Source organism: Eumetopias jubatus, unplaced genomic scaffold (genome assembly GCF_037043125.1).
Source record: "Eumetopias jubatus isolate StellerSeaLion01/CBP00866 unplaced genomic scaffold, mEumJub1_p1.0 scaffold_2, whole genome shotgun sequence".
Classification (NCBI taxonomy): domain Eukaryota; kingdom Metazoa; phylum Chordata; class Mammalia; order Carnivora; family Otariidae; genus Eumetopias; species Eumetopias jubatus.
Window position 1 is genome coordinate 190,831,898 of NW_028274808.1, and position 20,254 is coordinate 190,852,151.

General features: G+C 43.8%; 1 protein-coding gene across 1 annotated transcript in view; it reads right to left on the reverse strand.

Annotated features, from left to right (window-relative positions):
• CC2D2A (coiled-coil and C2 domain containing 2A) overlaps nt 1-20,254 on the reverse strand; it is a 101,558-nt gene that overhangs the window by 50,917 nt on the left and 30,387 nt on the right. Inside the window, exons 12-15 of the mRNA XM_088021354.1 lie at nt 18,097-18,253; nt 17,279-17,517; nt 14,122-14,299; nt 1,482-1,638 (exon numbers count right to left, since the gene is read on the reverse strand). Of these exons, the coding sequence (XP_087877480.1) occupies nt 1,482-1,638; nt 14,122-14,299; nt 17,279-17,517; nt 18,097-18,253 (731 nt within the window). The remainder of the gene's footprint in view (nt 1-1,481; nt 1,639-14,121; nt 14,300-17,278; nt 17,518-18,096; nt 18,254-20,254) is intronic.

Consider the following 20,254-nt stretch of genomic DNA (forward strand, 5'->3'; position numbering starts at 1 on the left):
GAGACATGGAGACATGTTGGGAAAGAGCATTTTTGGCAGAAAGAGTAAGTTCAAGTGCCTGAGGGTGGGGATACGCCCTAGTGAGGAGCCACACGTCAGAGCACTTAGTGCCTGGAAGACCGTGGCCACTCAACACACCTCAGCTACTCTTAAACTACTGGGCAACCATAAGCCTCACTTACTTATCTGGCCTCTACCGATTGGAAATAAATGATAAAAAGTCTCGGAGCAGTTTGTTTAATCTCAAGGAAGGAAAGATTTTCAAGCACTAAATATAGCGACTGCAGGCCCTGGAGTTCCAGTTAATATTAGCAGCACAAAACAGAACCACTATTACGCTGTAAGAGCATCTTTGTATTTTTCAAAGATCTTTCCTTCAAACTGAACGTCCACTTTAGTCTTCAAAATAACCCTAAAACACATTAAAGGAGGTATCTTTAGATTCATTTTATGTATGAAGACAATGATATTCAAAGAGATTACATGATTACTAGGGTGCCACACCTTATCAGTATGAGAGCTGGAACTAAAGCCTAGATCTCCAGACTTGCAGGTTGGCGATTGGATTTGAGCCTCAAAGAATTCTTGCAGATACATATCCAGATACGAGCTCACAATAGAAAATCACTAGACACATAAGGAAACAAGCCACCATAAATAAGGGGCAACAGAATCAAAACAATAAGCAGGTAGGTATTGAAATGATCAGATACAGAATGTTAAAAAGTATGTGTAATATGTTTTTAAAAATAAAGGAAGTAATGACTGAATAAAAGAAATGAAATGATTGAGAGTCGGAGGAAAGGACAAACGTTATCAGAACTGACCAGACAGATTGGAAAAGAACTAAATAGAATTTCTAGAGGTGAAAAATGCAATAATTAAAATGAAAAACTGAGTGATGAGCTTCAGTGATTAGACACAGCCAAAGAGTGAATTCATGACTTGGAAGACAGATTTAAAGTTTTACAGAATACAGTAGTGAAAGAAAAAGATAGCAAGGTATATTATGGAGGTTAAGAAACATGGTGAACAGAGAAGGTACGTCATCTATCTAATCACAGTTATAGGGGATAAGAGAGATAATATTAATTAATAATATACCTATTACAATTAAGTTTTTTCAATTTTTTCAGCCTTATGAATAATACCATGATGTACATTTTTTTATGCACAAAGCTTTGTCCTCGTTTCAAATTATTTCCTTACAAAACATTCCTAGAAGAAAAATTAAGTCTTAAAGGCATTTTAAAGGTCTTTATCCACATTGTCAAACTACTTTATATTGCCTAGATATATGAATTTACTGGCCACCAACAGTATACAAAAAAAGACTGCAAAAAATTGCATATCATCATTTTAATTTGAATTTCTGAAAGCAATTTTATAATTAGCTGGTTGTTTGAAAATGAAGAAAAAAAAGCTATGTTCAAAACTGACAGTAAAATCGTGAGCCACTAATAATAATTAGCTTTCCATACCACTTCCAACTCCCTCGTGGTCCAGTGTCACATGCTGGTTACTGCTAAACTCCACTTCTTCAATGGGAGCCCTTCCAGTGACAACGGTAGTTTCAGGAATAGGCAGAAACACTTCTGCTAGCAAAGTGGTACCACTGTGTCCAATTGTTTCATATACCTGAAATTGAGGAAGAAAAACAGTCAAAGAAAAAATAGCAGGAGTGTGCTCACTCCCAGATATTTAATCCACTTATCTATGTGGACCACTGTTCTCGCCCAGAGCATCCATTTCAGAGTGGAAAAGTTGAGTTGTATTATTATGGTTCCCATGGACAATAAGTTACACCCTATTTGTGGCCAAGTTGTTGACATCCTATCCTCTTGTCTGGTCTACTATCCTGGGGTAGAGAGGTTAATCAAATTAGCAGGCTACCAAAACTGTTTCATTTCAAGCCAATACACAGGTTATCTGGAGAATGGGATTCCTCTTTTTCCTGGTTTATGTTATCTTGGAAAGAAATGCCATCAGGTGGAATGGGTCAGATAAAATGGGCATGCCACTAGGTGATTTATTATTTACACCAACCTCAAAGTCAATAGGAGAAGTATCATACCTAGAAGTACTCTAGAGCATCAGGTTCAAATCTACTATTTAGTAAATCTTTCAAATTCTTTCCTTCAAGAGCTCATTTAATTTGTTGGCTGCTGAAACCCTACCAGCTCCTTCTCAGACTTTCTCCCAAGAGGGAGCCAACTAGACCCACTGCAGTCTAATTACTGTGGCGTGTCTCATTATACTGCCATCTCCATGAGATTAAGGGTCCATTGCCAAGGCAACCATAGATTATGAATATACAAGGCAGCTTCAGTAGGAACTTTGCTCCATTGGATCAAATTTCTCTTGTGTCCTTGGATCATTTTACTTTTGAGGTAAGAAGATGTCAAAATATTCTACAGTTCTGCTGGCTTCTTTCCTGTGTATTATTCTTTACCTGCAAGAGGACTCTGGCTGGTACACATTTCTCCAAAGTGCTGATTTCACTTCTTTTATTTTTACTAATTAAATCTTCATATTTTTCTTCTTGTGCAATAGAGTCCCCCTCTGATCAATACTTTCCACTTACCACTGGCACGCACAAAGATGACACTACAGGTCTTCTCCCCCGACTCTCCCCTACAGGGCATATGATATGAATTCTTTTTCAAGGATGAAGATGAGGCTGAATTTGTGCTAGGCTGCCATCCTGGCCCCGTCTCCCTGGTATCCACCAGCTCACATTTGCCAGATGGCTGACTGAGCTTGGAGGGGCTACTGGGGCAAAGACAAAGACATAACCACCGAACTCAGGACCCTAGACTTAATATCACTGTGAGCTATTCTAACAGGCTGTGTGCACTAAGAGACCTGTGATTGTCAGGGCCCACCTGTGCCAAGTGGCCAAGTCCACCTAATTCAGGGCTCAGCAGGAAGCCCATGAGTAATGCCACATTCTCCAAATTCATCTTTATCAGTAAAAAAGGTGATATTTTGTTCTCTATTAAAAAACATCTTTTATGGAAAACGTCAAACATATAATCCTAGAAGAACAATATAGCATGAACCCATCCCCTGGCTTCAAATACCATTAGCTTATGGCCAACCTGGTTTCATCTCTACTCTCATGCTTTCCCCTCTCCACCAGTATTTGGAACCCAGACATCATTTCATCTGTAAATATTTCAATATGTGTCTCCCAATGACAAGGATATAAAAAAAGCATAGTTTTAATATTATTATCACGGTAATTCCTTCATAATGTCAAATATCAGTAAGTTTTACATTTCCTTCAGAGTCTCAAGAAATTACTCTAAACTTTGTATGAATCAGGATCAAAATATATTCTGTACAGTGTGACTGGTTGATAAGTCCCTCAAGCCTCTATTAATTTGTAGGTGACACTCCTCCCTTTTCATAATTTTTAAATTTCTCTGTAATATTATTGGTTTAGAGCTCTAATGGAAAAAAGAGTGCCATTTATTGCTTGCCCCAAACTCCCATAGGAGTTGTAATCTTACAGAACTTAAAGAACATAAAGCAGATGATTTTTTTCTTGCACAGAAGACCTTGGTTGACCTGTTAAATTATGGACTCACTAGCATGAAGTTTCAGCCTGAGAAAATGGTATGTTTTCTTTCCTTTTTAAAACTTTTTTTTTTTTTTTGCCAACATTTTAATTGAGACATCCATTTGTACGCAGCCCAGTATGGGCTTTTGGTCTGGCATTTTGTTCAATCTTTCACACATTCCTATGAAGGATGGTTTGTGGTGAAGATTAAGCCAGATAATACACCCAACAATTCTGGATGATGGATTTGAGGGTCCAAGAGGAGAAACTCCTCCAGCCACTCATTTGGTAATTCAAAAAGCTGGGATTTGAATCCACAACTGTTTCACTTCAAAACTCATATACTTTTTTGCTATGTCTTCCTTATGGGCCAAGGACAATCTGAAAGGTGATCAAACAATTAAGAATTCTTTTAAAGTCATAGCCATGATCCAGAAAACACAATTAGTTTAGACAAACTGGTGAGAAATAATGATTGAAAGAGTATTTAAAATCTGAATAAAAAAAACAACAAAAAATGAAAGTACTATAAAAACAACGTCTAGGGGTGCCTGGGTGGCTCAGTCGGTTAAGCATCTGACTCTTGATCTCAGCTCAGGTCTTGATCTCAGGGTTGTGGGTTCAAACTCCGTGTTGAGTTCCATGATAGGCAGGAAGCCTACTTTAAAAACAAACAAGCAAAAAAAAAAAAAAAAAGCAATGTCTATAATGAAAACTTAAAGGATCACCTCAGCATATGTGATCATGATCAAAAGACTACTGAGCTACTCCTGTCTCAGACTCCTTGGTTGCTCAGAACTCTCAAGAGAGTTGCTGCCTCAGCAAGGCAAGTGTGTCCCATTCACTCCAGAGCAGGTGCTTTAACTCACTGTAAGGTGCCCACATGTACTAGGCACCAAGTGAGACATGCGGTGAGTTGCCACCTGCCCACCCATACCCACTTACGAGCCACCACCATACCCTGTGTTTTCCCTAGAGAAACACTTATCCACTCTATCGAAATTTCTTGTTTATGCATCGTCTGTCTCACTGGACATGGAGATTCTTGAGGATAGAGGTCTTGCTTGATTTCCCTTTGAATGCCCAGTACCTGCCATCTGAGAATTAATGTATTTAGAAGGGAGCATGCTAACTCTTAAGAGAAGTAAGGCATTATTATTATTATTATTATCATCATTATTATTAAGTAAACTCTACCCTTAATGTGGGGCTCAAACTTTTGACCCTGAGCTCAAGAGTTACATGCTCCACTGGCTGAACCAGTCAGGCGCCCCTAGAAATAAGGCATTAAATGATAAATCCTTGGAATGGAATGGTTTTCTTCTCTGAACAGCTGGTAGACCTGGGTGTAGTAAGGCTCTCAGATTTTCTCGCTTATTTTACTCCCTACTTGTCGCTCCTCTCACAGCCTGTAGAGGGCAGTGTGGTAGACAGGACAGGGCAGCCTTGTGTTGCAACAGATCTGAATCCTGACATTGACACTCAGTAGCTATGTGACCTTGGGCCTGACATTCCCTGCTTTTTGTTTTTATTGTAAAATGAAGACGTTATTTAAAGCTCTGCAGGAAGGCAGTGGTGAAGCATTAGGACATGGTATGAAAAGTCTCTTTCCTTCCTTATGAGCTCAATAAATGTTTATTCTTCTTCCTCTGGGCATACAATTGACAATAAGCTCCTGCATTTTTATAGTACTTTGTGGTTTACAAAGCTCTTTCATAAACATAATTACCTTTCCAAATATCTTGTTAAATCTTGCTGGTCAACTGGTTTTAGTAAACTCTATGAAATAAGAATTTCTTTTATTTAAATTAAACTTGTAAGATCTGTCTTTTCAAGACACTAATTTTTTTCAAGGAAGACATTAAGTTGCTGAGCGTTTGTAGGAATTTTATGGCATATTCCATATTTGTAATGAAATCATCCATATTTCTGGGTCCCCAAAGGCAGGCAAGGAGGTGAAAAATGAACTACATTAAGGCTTAAATGCTTTTAAAAAAATCAGGAGCTAATGAAGTCCTGATATCACTTCAAGTTAAGGGAAGAGAAAGCATACCAATAATTAGAAAATACCATTTATGATGGCAAAACAAGTTTCAGAAAGTGACATGAATGCAGTATTTAATATTTCACTAAACCTTGTGTCTCTGACCTTGTGACTCTCTCACCTTCTACTACTTCAGAATTCCAAAATGTTCCAACACTCAATGCAGTTAAATAAGTGTGTGAAGCATATTTAAAAATAAGAACAAATCCAAATATTTTTCATATACCTTGCATCTCTTTCTATAACATAAGAACCCAGTGTTTGCTTTTTTAACTGTATAAGATAAAGTTTCTGTATTACATGGCACCAACAGCTTTACAAAAAACATCTCTGTTGGATTTTAATAATTCATCAAATACTTTAGTGTGGAAGGACCACAAGAGTTGCTTCCCAGCTTTTCTGTTTTGGTTTTTATTCCTTCTGGGTGTGCCCTGTGCTGGTCATCGTGCTAAAGTAATGACTCATAAAACATGCAGTTATTGTAGAAAGGGCATTTCTGGTGGACGTCAGAGGAAAGGTCCTTGTTCCCAGTCTTTGGAAACACATTCCTATTCAATGTCAGGAGAAGAACTAAATGGAGACTCTTGGTGCTTCGTCTTTAGGACAGAGGCATTATGAACTCTAGGGGAGTGGAAGGTTTGCTAATTGAGACTACGGTCTTGGAAGATCATTATCAACCTTTTAAATTATTTTATTTTTTTAAAAGATTATTTATTTGAGACAGAGAGAGAGAGGTAGAGAGAGAGAGCATGTATGCAGGGGGAGGGGCAGACGTAGGGGGACAAGCAGGCTCCCTGCTGAGCAGGGAGCACGACGCGGGGCTCGATCCCAGGACCCTGAGATCATTACCTGAGCCGAAGGCAGACGCTTAACCAACTGAGCCACCCAGGTGCCCATCAACTTTTTTTAATAAGGAAAAAGGGATTCCATCTGACAAAGCCAAAAAAACATCCAAAATTTTCCCACACTTTTCACTCCGCTCTTTCAAGGTGGCAGGAGTTCTATTTAATGCTAGGGTGCAATGCTGTTTTCAAAAAATCTGAAAATGGGCACCTTGGGCTTGGTATTTGTAAACAGCTTTCTGTATAATTAGGGTTAACTTTTGTTTTTTTCCTAAGTCTGGGGTTGTCAACCTCAGCACTATTAACATTTTGGGTCGGACGATTCTTTATTGTGGTGAGCTGTCCTGTACAGTGTAGGCTGTTTAGCAACATCCCTGGCCTCAACCCATTAGAGGTGCCCACTAGCTCCCCACTTGTTACTATTAAAATGTCTCCAGACACTGCCGCATGTCCCCTGGGGTGCAAAGCTACCTCTGCTTGAGAAGCACTGCTCTGAGCAAAACGAGGTCTTGTGTGTGTGTTTGAAGGCGGAATGCTAAGGGAGAAACATGACAGGAAATACCACTGATTCACATTCAACAGAGATGCTCAAATCAACACCCTAAAGTAAGCCACGATCCCTGTCAAACCCTGATCCCCTTCCCTCCTTTCCTTCTCTGCCGAGCCTCTGGGAGAGGAGCCTTCTCTTGGCATCTTCCCTTTTTCTCCCCCTGCCCTGCTGGACCTCAGTCACAGGTCCCCCTGTCATTTCCCCACTGCAGTCTATTGCTGTGCCGGAGACCACATCAGGTTCGTCTTCCTGTCTCCTCTCCCCCCCGCCCTCCATGCCTTGCACAGTCTCTATGCAATAAGACACCCGTTGGAGCCAAGGTACAGACTACCGGTGGGTGCAGCATGATGAGGTGGATATGGAAGCAGGTTCTGGGGGCTGGGGGCTCGGGGCTGGCCCTGCCACCTTCTGCCTGTCTGACGTTAGGGCAGGTACTGAAGTTCTCAGCATTTCAGTATAATGGGGACCATAATACAGCTCCCACGGGACTGTGGTGAAGATGGAATGAGTTTATACACAGAGCATGGCGCCTGCAATATTGCAGTTGCTCAGAAACTGTTATACCAGATACTAAATAAATAGCTACGCCACTCAGTGGGCTGTGATGGCCGACACTGTTTTCTAAGACTTCTCCCACCACGATTAGCTCTCAAAGGGCAGAGATATGTCAAATATTAGACTTTGCTCTTCTTTACCGGTATACCCAATGAACAGGGTGAAATGAGTGTAAAATTTAGAGTCGGACGGGCCTGGGTTTGAATTCTCCTCTGCCTCTTGACCTGCTCGGTGTTATAAAGTTTCTCAGTAACTCTGAAGCTCAGCGGGAGAATAACAGCACCTGTGGTTTTCTTTAGGATAACATCAGACAGCGTCTGTGAAAAACCTGGTATTGCGGTTAGATAAGCAGTAAGTGTTATTTCCTACAGATCTTCGCCATTTCACGGGCCTCTGTCCAGTCCAAGTCTGCATCTTCTCACCTGCAGATGATCTCACCTGGACCCCTGCCCTGTCCTCCCAGTGCAGCCACTGTCCTTTCTCCCTGCTCTTGGCCGCCTGGCTCCTCTGTTCTGCACACCACAGGGCCTCCTGGTATCTGCTCCCCTTGGCTCCTAGCGTCAGCTTTCAACAGTCTGACTCAGCATAATGCAACTGAGTAGATAGAGATGTGTGTGCGAAAACTATGTTTTGGACTAACATCCACAAAGGACCAGTAGCAACCATGAAAGTGAGCCAGCCAAGGGCTGACAAAGACACTTCTCCGAACAGGGCCGTTTCCCCCACTCCAAGAGTGCAGTTCTGCGGACGAGCAGGAGAAATCAGGAGAGGACGCGGGAAGGAACTCGACTGATCACCAACTAGGTTCAAAGGAAAAATCCCCTATCTCAGTCCACGTGCCAGGGATATGAAAGCTCAGCAGGATTGATTCATAAGGAAAAACAATGCTACAAAATGTAAGCACCACCCAGCAGTACAATGTGATTGTTGTCAGTTTGGGGGGGGCAGGAAGACGAAAGACTGATACAGATGTGAATGATGAAGAAATAAAGGTAATCATCACAAAATTATTTTCTTTCCCGCCCTCCCTCCCTCCCTCCCTTCCTTTTTTTAGGGTGAGGGGGAGAGAATCCTAAGCAGGCCCCACACTCAACGCGGAGCCTGACAAGGGGCTCGATCCCATGACCCTGAGATCATGACCCGAGCCGAAATCAAGAGTCGGATGCTTCACTGATTGAGCCACCCAGGTGCCCCAAAACTTATTTTATTTCTAAATCAACCTTGTGAAAGGCCAAGCATTTGTTTTGGAAAGACCTCAGAAGCGGAGATTTTTAGGACCTTTCTGGAGGGACTCTGGGCCTGCTCCTACTTCCCGAGAAGTCCTGCCTCACCCTCCCCTTGGGGCCAGCCGCGGTTCAACTCCTTTGTACTGTCGCAGGTCCAGCTGTCACAAAGTGCTGTGCATCCCTCCTTTCAAGGTCCCAATGTTGTTCTAATGAATGCCTTCCACCAGCTTCCAGTTCTCTACCTCACACCTGGCTCAGGATTAGACATTCAGTTGGCTCTTAAGCAGCAAACATGCACGGCGTGGTTGTTGGGTCGCCAACCGATGCATTATAGTTTTGAGAATCTCAGAACTTTTTCTGAAATACTCTGGGCTCTAAAGTTAGGGATTTGATAACGCTGGAGTAAACAGATACATTTAAGGCAATCTTCCTCACCCTCTTAAAGCTGCCAGTAATTCCTGAACCTTCCCTAATTCCACACTTGCAATTATGTGGAAAATTCCCAAATAGCATAGCTCAATTCCTAGAGAGTTGAAATACAATAGCCCTTAAATTAATTTCATCTGTAACTACTCCTCAATCATAAAAATTATGCCATTGAGCCATTATGATATGTGATTTGATTCATTATCAAATCTCTATAGATAGCTTAAGAACTTAGCCAAGGCTCTTTTAATTTGTAATATTTAAAAGATTACATGATTCAGCTCTTAGGGCCAGGCTAATTGCCTATGAATATATTCTTGGTATTCCAGGATAAAATTTTGCTTGTTTAGTTAAAAGATTTATTTCATCATATTTTAGAGAATTACTTTTTTCATATTACTTAAAAAAATTGTTTTGATTGCAACATCCAAGCAAGCTAATATCCAAGGTAGCAAACAGGAGCGAGGTTAGGAGGCTCCCCTTCTATTTCAGATAAATGTGAAGTAAAATACTGGTGATGATGGAAGAGGGAGGACATCTTTCCTTCTACGGAAATTCAGAAGATGTAGGATTGCCCAGCAGAGAGGCTGTTACAGGCTGCCAGGGGGTCTGAGTACTCAGGGGCACCTGCCGGGGAGGGGGGCTCCTCTCCTGTCCTTTGTGCTCTTCTCGGTGGCGTGTCCCCTACCAGGGCTCCCTCTCCTTCCTACTGGCTGTGTTATCCCACATTATCGTCCCTCGCTTCACTGCCCCTCTACATGCTTTTTCCCCTTAATCTTGGTCTCCTCAGGTCAGCATTCCCTCTGCAGGGAGGAATGGGGGAGATGAGTCAAGGACAGAATTCAAAGGAGGGGGCAAACTCTGAATAACTGAACGCTTTCCCATTCTGTGGACCTAGTGTGCAGGGACTCACAGGGGGGCCTCCAGTGACCCCTCGTTATCCAGGGCAGGTGACAGTGCAGCATCAAGTTGGCTTCTGGGGTTTGTGTTCATGTACTTTCTCCATCAAGTTTTCTTCTTCTTCCTTTTTTTTTTTTTTTTTTTAAAAGATTTTTACTTATTTGAGCACACGAGCGAGGAGGAGAGGGAAAAGCAGACTCCCCACTGAGCAGGGAGCCTGACCTGGGGCTCGATCCAAGGACTCCAGGATCATGACCTGAGTGGAAGGCAGACGCTTAATGGACTGAGCCACCCAGGCGCCCCCCCATCAAGCTTTCTTCTTAATTTAGACAGTTTTTTGTGTGCAGTAAATCTTTCTTTAAACTGTTGCTAAAGCCACATGGGTTCAGGGCCACGGCAGGAGTGTTCATATGGGAAGTGGCGAAGATGTGGGGCTTTGGAACCAGTGGGGTGCAACACTTACCCCAAAGGCATTCAGATTTTAAACCATCCAAAGGCCTTGGCCATGCAAACAGAAGGGCGCTGCCCCCCAGCTCCTTACTCACGGAATCCCTGGACAGAAAGCCCTCTCTTAATCAGGTCTTAGTGGTACAGAGAGTGCCAGATTTTTAAATCTCAGCATATCTGAAATGGGATTGTCTTTTGATCCACGGTGCATGGTAGTTGAGTGATGCAAATAATGGTGTGTCTCACAGGGAGTGGTGGTGGGGTGCAACCCAGTTCCTAGGGTCCCAGAGCCCCTCGAGGGGCTTTGCTAACAGGACAAAGGAAGAGGAACCCTCGGTGTGGTGCAGGCAGTCAGCAGGGGCCCCGGAGGAGAGGGGTGGGAGGGTGGGCCATGACTCTGACACCCGAGAGCGTGGGCAGCTCCAGCTCACCTCCCAGCGCAGAGTGGGAGGTGACTCTGGGTGACTCTGCAGGCTCGCCTTCAGGCAGCATCACCCCAATTTCACCCTCTGTATGCACACAGCGTTGTAAACCAAGGCAGAAGCAAGGAGCAACTTACAGAGATAATCTTTCCACAGATGATCCCAGAAAGGGAATTTTCAGTCTTTAGGAAAGCTCAGTTTTTCACCAAACCTCCAAATCCAATCCCCTTTCAAATACCATTTTTTATGTTAACAAAATGTCCTTGCTTTCTCCTCCCGCCCAAAGTTAACTTTCAGGGGAGCAGCAAAATAAGTTCTATTTTTTTTTTTTTCAAGTTCCAGAATACATAGACACTTCCTTAAAAATTAGACAGGGTTTTAAAGATTAAAGGACTGACTGGGCCAAGTCAGCTCTAAAATTGAAAACCAACAAACCAACAAACCAAACCTTATTCAATTGTGTAGATGTCCGTGGTGTTATCAATATGGCAGAGAATCTGGCTTGAGTCTTGACGTGTGGTGCCGTGTAAGTGAGGACCGTCCTCTGCCCTCGCCACCCCCAGATCACAGATGAAACGGTACAGGATGAAATTGCTGCAGTCTCTGGGACGATCCCCATCTGAGGTGGTTGACCTTGGGTGCTCAGGGCTGACCCTTTTAGGGCCCCCATCCCATTGCTTGGCAGCCCTAATCTCATCCTGAGCATTGCTACTATGCTTCCTTCCCATTTCAAAAGGGCTCCGTATCTTAGCTGTCTCAAACTTCCTCTACCAGTTTTTTTAAGTCCTCTTTATTTTTTTATATTTATTTATTTTAGAGAGAGTGCGTGCATGCACAAGTTGGGGAGGGGAGGGACAGAGGGAGAGGGAGAGAATCTTAAGCAGACTGCTCTGAGCGCTGAGCTTGACACAGGGGGTGGCGGGGGGGGCTCCATCTCATGACCCTGAGATCATGACCTGAGCCAAATCAAGAGTCGGATGCTTAACTGACTGAGCCACCCAGGCACCCTCCTCTACCAATTTTAATAGGCTTTTTTTTAAACGTATTTTTTTTTATTATGCTATGTTAGTCACCATACATTACATCATTAGTTTTTGATGTAGTGTTCCACGATTCATTGTTTGTGTATAGCACCCAGTGCTCCATGCAGTACGTGCCCTCCTCAATACCCATCACCAGGCTAACCCATCCCCCCACCCCCCTCCCCTCTAGAACGCTCAGTTTGTTTCTCAGAGTTCATAGACTCTCATGGTTCATCTCCCCCTCCGACTACTGAGATCTAGGTAATGGTTGATGTCCAAAATATCAAAGAATATTCATGGCCAAGCGCTAACCAATCAGAAGAGATGTTAGCCACACATGGGAACAAGGTGCTGGAGGCATTAGCCTTGTTCACACACTCTTTAATTGGCTCATTGTGGGAAGGTCCAGGGGATCTTGGAAGTGGTGTCTACATGGCCAGGGTGGCATTTGGGGAATGCAGTACAGAAGTATTTAAGTATTTTATTGTATTAAAGATTTTATTTATTTATTTGAGAGAGAAAGAGCACAAGCAGGTGGAGAGGCAGAGGGAGAGGGACAAGCAGACTCCCTGCCTAGCAGGGAGCATGGTGCGGGGCTCGATCCCAGGACCCTGGGATCATGACCTGAGCCAAAGGCAGATACTCAACCGACTCAGCCACCCACGCACCCCTAAATATTTTAATAATGATACAGCTGTAATGGTACCTGCAGCTAATGTCAAATACAACCAATAGGTAGTGGCTGCCTCAAGTACCGTGTTGAGAAGGATTCTGAAGTCCTATCCAGCCTTTTTCCCTCAGGGGGGAAAAAGACACTATCAAGTAGTCATTTCTTGCAAGGGTGGTGGATGGGAACCAGACATTTGTGCATACATGGTGGATGCAGACTATGTGGGTAGTGGATGGCAAGCAAAGGCATGTGTGCCAGATATTTGCAACCCTAGTTAACAGGCTATCATAAAAGAGAATTCTGTTAGCATCATAGAAGAGGATTCACCATTAGAACAGCAAGCTTGGACACCGTAGTGGATTAAATAGTGTCCTCTAAAAATTACTGTCTACCTGGAACCACAGAATGTGACCTTATCTGGAAATAGGGTCTTTATAGATGTAATTAGTTAAACATCGAGATGAGCTCACATGGGATTGCGGTTGGCCTAAGTCCAGTGAGAATGTCCTTGTAAGAAACAAAAAAGGATACATAGAGACGGAGGTGGCCACGTGAAGATGGCAGCAGATTGGAGTGACGCTATAAGCCAAGGGATGCCAAGGACCACCAGAATCGGCAGAGGCATGGAAGGATTCTTCTCTAGAGCTTTGCGGGGAGCATGGCCCTACTGGCCCCTAGATTTCAGACCTCAGGCCCTCCAGAGCTGTGAAAGAATAAGTATCTGTTGTTTTAAGCCACTAAGTTTGAGCACCTTAATTGGGGCAGCCCTAGGAAGCTAAAGAGGCACAAATAAATATATAGCTAATGGTGGGATTTAGATTAGTGGTGATATTTATTTTGGGGGAATCCTATAACCTGCAGCCACCCCATCGTAGCCACCTGTGATGATGGCGGTATTGATTTCTGAGGTATTTCATGCTAGGATCCAGGCAGACAGCAATACTGAAGTATGCCTCCAAAGAAAAAACCAGGGCCCCCCTACCTCTCATCCCCCTTCCCCATCTCGAGGCACACACTGGAGCACCGTGGCTAGGATTTTCAGGAGGTGAGGAGGAAACAGATCTCCTTCTGCCAAGACCATAAGGACAGACGTGCCCAAGAGGAGGCCGACCTTCTGTTCACCTTGAAAATCTATCAGGACACCGTGTTGCCAATGGATGACTTAAAACCATCTTGTGCCTGGAGCATCTGAATGGCTCAGTCGGTTGAGCATCCGGCTCTCGGTGTTGGTTCAGGTCATAATCTCAGGGTTGTGAGATCGAGCCCCATGTTGGGTTTCCCACTCACTGGGGACTCTGCTTCCCCTCTCCCCTCCCTCTGCCCCTCCCCCTGCTTGTGCACTCTCTTGCTCTTTCTCTTTCTGTCTAAAATAAATAAATAAATCTTCAAACCACTCATACCTGTGATCACCAAAAAAATGCTTGGGACAATGACTATAATTAAAATGCATACCTGCAATGTTAAACTCTCTGGCCAGTTGAATATCTGCAAATTGAAAATCTGTCCAAAATGAACTCGGAAGTCTGCCCCGAGTGGCCGACTGTCGGTCCTGGACACTTCCTTTTGGTTGAAGATCACCTTTAGATATATGGAGCGCCTCTTGACATCCTCCCTTCGCAAGACCTCCGCCCTGCAAAGTGAGACGGATCACAGATGGGGTTAGTAGTTTACTAGGGAAAAGTGGAGCATCTGACGAATGGACACTGAACAGAACAAGATACATTGGGGCGACTCTGCCAATCACTGGAGCTCTTGTCACACCAAAACAGCCACGGGTCTCGAGGAGCTTCATATAATAAACTGTGATACGGACTAACAAAGAGGCACTCAAAAGCCCATCAGGGACTGAAGAATTGCAGTCCAAGCATCATTCACTATATTACGGCATCCTTAAATGTTTTCAAAGAAGCTTTACGTTTGCACCCCAAAGTTTTAAGTAAACGGAAACATAGTCCTTGTAAGTACAGTGAATCCAATCCATAAGGGACAGTAGTGATGGATATTTGGGTGGGATGTTTTATCCTAAAAATGTAATAGCATATCGGGCGCCTGGGTGCCTCAGTTGTTAAGCGTCTGCCTTCGGCTCAGGTCATGATCCCAGGGTCCTGGGATTGAGTCCCACGTCGGGCTCCCTGCTCTGGGGGAAGCCTGCTTCTCCCTCTCCCACTCCCCCGCTTGTGTTCCTGCTCTCGCTGTCTCTCTCTCTGTCAAATAAATAAATAAAATCTTTAAAAAAAAAATGTAACAGCGTATTGTAACAGGTCAAATCCACTTCTCCAAGATTCGAGTTTTTTTTTTTTTTTTAACACTTTCCAACGGTGAGTACTCACCGGATGCAGGGGATTAAGAAAGGTTTCTTTTTTTAAAAGGCCACTTGGATTCCAAAAAAGATATCCTGGCAAGCGTATCATTCTTAGAGCAAGGAAGTTAAAAAAAAAAGTGAAACCCCCAAGAGTAGTCTTTAATTTTATTGTGTATATTTTCCGAAATACTCACCCAGAGTGCCAGTTGTTGGTTAAGTCAATAGCAACTCAAGTTCGGTAAGAACAGGGAACGTTTAGAAAAATGAAATAAAATCCAAAGCACACTCAGGGTTTTTTTGGGTGGTGAAGTCTTTTTTTTTTAAATGGCAGTGAGACAGGGGTGCCTGGGTGGCCCAGTGGGTTGTGTCTGACTTCAGCTCAGGTCATGATCCCAGCGTCCTGGGATCAAGCCCCACATCGGGCTCCCAGCTCAGCAGGGAATCTGCTTGTCCCTCTGACCCTCCCCCTGCTCGTGCTCTCTTGCTCTCAAATAAATAAATAAATGAATAAATAATCTTTAAAAAATTAAAAAAATAAATTTCAGTGAGACATACACATCATAATACCATTTTAACTATTTTTAAGTGGACAGTTCAGTGGCATTAAATACATTCACAATGTTGTGCATCTGTTCCACTATCCTCCAGAACGTTTTCATAATCCCAAATAGAAATTTTGTACCCATTAAATTGGGTGGTAGTTTTAACTCTTTACATCTCTGTAATTTAAGCGCATCCCAGATATAGAACTGCTCCAATGACTTCAACTTTTTTTTTTCTATAAAGGAGTTTAACACCAAATTTCAAGAAGTATTCAAGACACCTAAAGACTTGACTCAGAGTTGTTTTATGGTTTCTCCCCAGTAACATCCTGCTACAGACAGACCTAAGACTCCCCCTTCTTTTGCATGGTCCCCCTTATATGATGGTCTGATGAGAAGGGTTGATCATGATCACTGATTTGGGGTAACCTAGGTTATAGTCCCAATCTCAGTGAAAACCAAGAAATTTAAGACTGAGGCATATATTCTCAGTCAAAACAAGACTCATGACAAAAGACTGCCAAATCCAGCTCAAATTTTCCCTTTAAAAAAACATGTAATCCAAAAAAAAAGTGTAATCACATATTTTGGATTTTTTTTTTTAATGGCAAGCTATCTGTGCCTTGAAAATAGCTTATTCAGTGCTGGGGAATAGTTTATTTATGTGTAGTATCTGAATGCTGTGAGGTTGGGAGAACACAAGAAAAAAGCCAGAGTTAAAAAATACATTATTGGTACATTAACGGAAGTTTGAAACTGAGGTCTTATATGGACATTCTAATGAATCCCCACATCCTAATTATTTCTGAGGGTGACTGAATTTATTATATGTATAGATGTATGTATATAAGGTGAAGCTTCTGACGGTTTCTCAAGCATCACATGAATGACTAGAAATGTATTTCTTTTTTTTTGAGAGAGAGAAAAAGAGAGAGAGAGAGCACACGTGGGGTGGGAGGGGCAGAGGGAGAGGGAGATAGAGAATCTTATGTAGGCTCCACGCCCAGAGCAGAACCTAACATGGGGCTTGATCTCCTAACACTGAGATCATGACCTGAGCCTAAATCAAGAGTCAGACACTTAACCAACTGAGCCACCCAGGAGCCCCTAGAAGTGTATTTCTATCAAATCTGGAGAATATGCATCAGATGGCTACAGGGGGGTATCCACAGTTCCTCTGGGAGGCTCTCTGGGGGCCTTCAAAGAGAGAAGCTAGCCCCCCTGGGGCAGCTGAACACAAGGGCCAAGGACAGACCTGCATGTCCGTGCTGGGGAGCAGAGAATGTGCTACCAATGGAGAGAAGATACCCTGATGTGGGCGCCTGGGTGGCTCGGTTGGTTGGGCGACTGCCTTCGGCTCGGGTCATGGTCCTGGAGTCCCGGGATCGGGTCCCGCATCAGGCTCCCTGCTCAGCGGGGAGTCTGCTTCTCCCTCTGACCCTCTTCCCTCTCATGCTCTCTATCTCTCATTCTCTCTCTCTCTCTAATAAATAAATAAATTCTTTAAAAAAAAAAAAAAAAGAAGATACCCTGATGTTACAGACAAAGGCTCTAAATCAAAAGCCATGCAGGTACCACCTGCTACAGGCAGCTTCCCTCAGCGTGCTCCGGAGTGGCCCCTGGGGATGCCCGAGGTAGGGGAACCATTTGAAATCACCAAAATACGGACAAATATCTACGAGTTCATGTAGTTCCATCTGAGACAGATCTACAGAGCTCATGATTCTCCTGATCACACTGTGCCAGGCAGGGGGCGTCTGCTCACCTGGGACACTGCTCGTTGGGAGTGACGCTCCCTGCCAGGCTCAGCTCCGGCACCAGCGTGGGCTCCCCAGGACTTCTCCTGCTCCGGGCTGCCCTCTCCCTCACTTGTTGCTCTACCAGCACCCGATCGGTGGGCTCTGGGGGGACTGGTTTCACAGGCTCTTCCTTGGGATACGGCTCCTCCATCTCCTCATTGGGATGTTGTTCGACAGCTTGCTTCTTTTTCTTCTTCTTGGCCCTCTGTTGGGTAAAAAGCAATCTTATGTCAAACAGAAATTTTGCAATTTCGCTTACAACCACAGTCTTCAGAACCAGATGGACCCGGATGCCGACCCAGCTTGGCCTTAAGCAGCTGTGTGCGCTCGGGCAGCTGCTTGATCTCTCTGCGCCTGTTTTCTCATCTGCAAAATGGGGACAATCACAGGAAGCTCTTCCCAGAGTTGTTGGCCTGAGGTAATGCCTGACCTAGAAAGAGCTTAAAAATGTTAGCCATTCCGGTGATCATTAATATTGGCTCTAAAGGCCAAGGACACATCTTGAAAGTAAAGTAAGGCTTGTGGGCACAGCTATTGCAGGTTACCTGATCTGTTACTTATTGTGCTTGGATTCAATATTGCAGGGTTATGGGTAAAAAGTTATATCATTTTCCCAGGGAACCCCAGAAGCATCAATGCCCTACCTTTAGTGGGAGACAGAGTGGAGCCAGCAGGGGCCCCAGTCGGTCTGTCCAGTTTCCCTCCTCCGGTCTCAAGGGGCAGCCTCCCAGACCCCTCCTGTCCCCAAGGTCAGCCCTGCTCAAGGCCGAGGGACTTGACAAACCTGGGCTTTCTTCCAGGCTTTCCATTGCTGGTATGCGGCTCTATACCCTTCCATCTTCTGTTCATACTCTTCCATGTGCTCTTCCAACAACTCACTTATCTCAGCTTGAATTTCTGCCTCATATGCTTCTTCGTCTGTTTTCTGGTCAACTTTTTCCCTTTAAAATAATTTACAGTACCTTGGTTATCTCTTGAAATTAAGTAACAGCAAACACCTGTATGGGGCTTGCTATGTGACAGGGCCTCATCTGAAAGCTTTGTAACTGTTAGCTCTCAACCCTGGGAGGCCGATACTATGAGCATCTGCATTTCACAGGCAAGGAGACTGGGGCACAGAGAGATGAAGTGACTTGCCCAAGAATACACAGTTGGTGAGTAGAGGGAGCTGGAATATGAGCTATAGATTGCTACTTACGGTTAAGCAACGACGTCCCCCTGAGCTAAGTGATCCAGAGCATACAGACCCAGCACCTGTAGATGCTCAACCAGCAGGGGTAGAGTGTCATTGTAGTTATTAGTGCTGCAGGTCTCTGAGGAACCACTTCATTATGTTGCTTCTGAGCCCCCGAAACCACTAGTCTGACTTTGGATTGGCAATATGAGTTTTTCTTGGATGATTCTGCCGATACTTTATCAGGAGCTCTGCCCAGCCCAAAGCCGTGTTTCCCACAGTGTGCTCAGTAGGACCTTTGTGCTGGGAGATCTCCTGCCCCAAAAGGTGCTGCGGCCCAATCCACCCGAGATCAGACAAATGTGGTATGTGAATCAGCGTGTGATTCTTCTGGAAGGGGGTGGCAGGCACGCCACACCCAACTCCTCCTCCCTAGCACTTTGGGATTGTTGCAGCTCATTGCCCGGGCTTACGTGATCAATGCCGTCTGGCCTGCAGGTTCTACTCCTAAAGTTCTTGTTCCTTTTAAGGTTGGCACAGATTTGCTTACATTCACGTGGGCCCTGGTGGTTTAGCAATTAGCGGTTCCCTAAGGCACAGACTCAGCGCTCCAGGATACTATGAAGACATCACTTTGGAAACGCAGTGGCACTGGAAATTTATAAGCATCAGAGAAAACTGGTTCATAAATTACGCTCCATCTCTGACATATAGAGACCCATTCGCTTTGCTCCCTGATATTCAGAGGCATCCATAAACTAGTGGAAATTTGATGACTTTTGCAGGGAAAAATTTATGCTGTATCATAAGGTGCCTAGGTGTATCAAAAGTGTGAAGGGCACTCCAAAAGAATTTAGGAGGCAGCTACTTACGGGAGGAAGGGGTGTTAAGTATCACGAAAAGTGTCACCTAGAGGTGATCTTAAGGGCAAATTTCCTATAAAGTTTAGTTTATCCTAAACCGAAGGAAGGAAAGAGGAAACAGGTAAATATTTATGTTCTGCTTCTGGTGGGAGGGGTAGCCTGAGAGATGGAATTTGGAAGCTGAAACCCTGGAATTTCTGGGAGACACCCACGGTTTCTGTGGGACAGACAGAATTTGTTTTTCATTAACTAAGCAGATCCTGAGTGGCAGGTGCTCTGTTTGGGACCAGAGATCCAATGGTGACCAGGTGCCTGCCCTCATAAAGCACGATCTGTGTTTGTCCTGGGAACGGTAGGATGTTTTCAGAGTGTTATGAAAATTACAGCCCTAAAAGAAAATCACAATCCGTAGCTCTCTTTGGCTGAAACATGGCTGTCTTCAGAGCAAAGTATCAGATAATTGCCCACATTTATTACTTTTCATGTTGATGTACAGCACAACACTTACTCTGAAGAAACAGTCAGGAAGGGATGAAAACCAGCAGCACAGATGCTCTTTAATTAATATACAGAATATACTTTTGTTGTGATAACTGTCCTCTTAGTCATGTATCAAAGTCTAGTGGATTAGGTAGCGAGCATACTTTCTCTACACCGTACAAAGAGAGATTCCAAATGGACTGAAGATGAATGTGGAAGATAAAACAATAAGGATTATAGAGACAATAGAGTAGAATATCTACTTGACTCGGGAAGGATTTTTAAAGCAGCATACGGAAAGCACAGATCGTAAAAGAAAAGATGAACATATTTTATTTGTTTAAAATTAAGAATTTCTGTCATCAAAAAGCAGCAAAAGGGAGTAAAGAGGCAACTAGAGAGTGCATCAACAAAGGCCCCCTGTC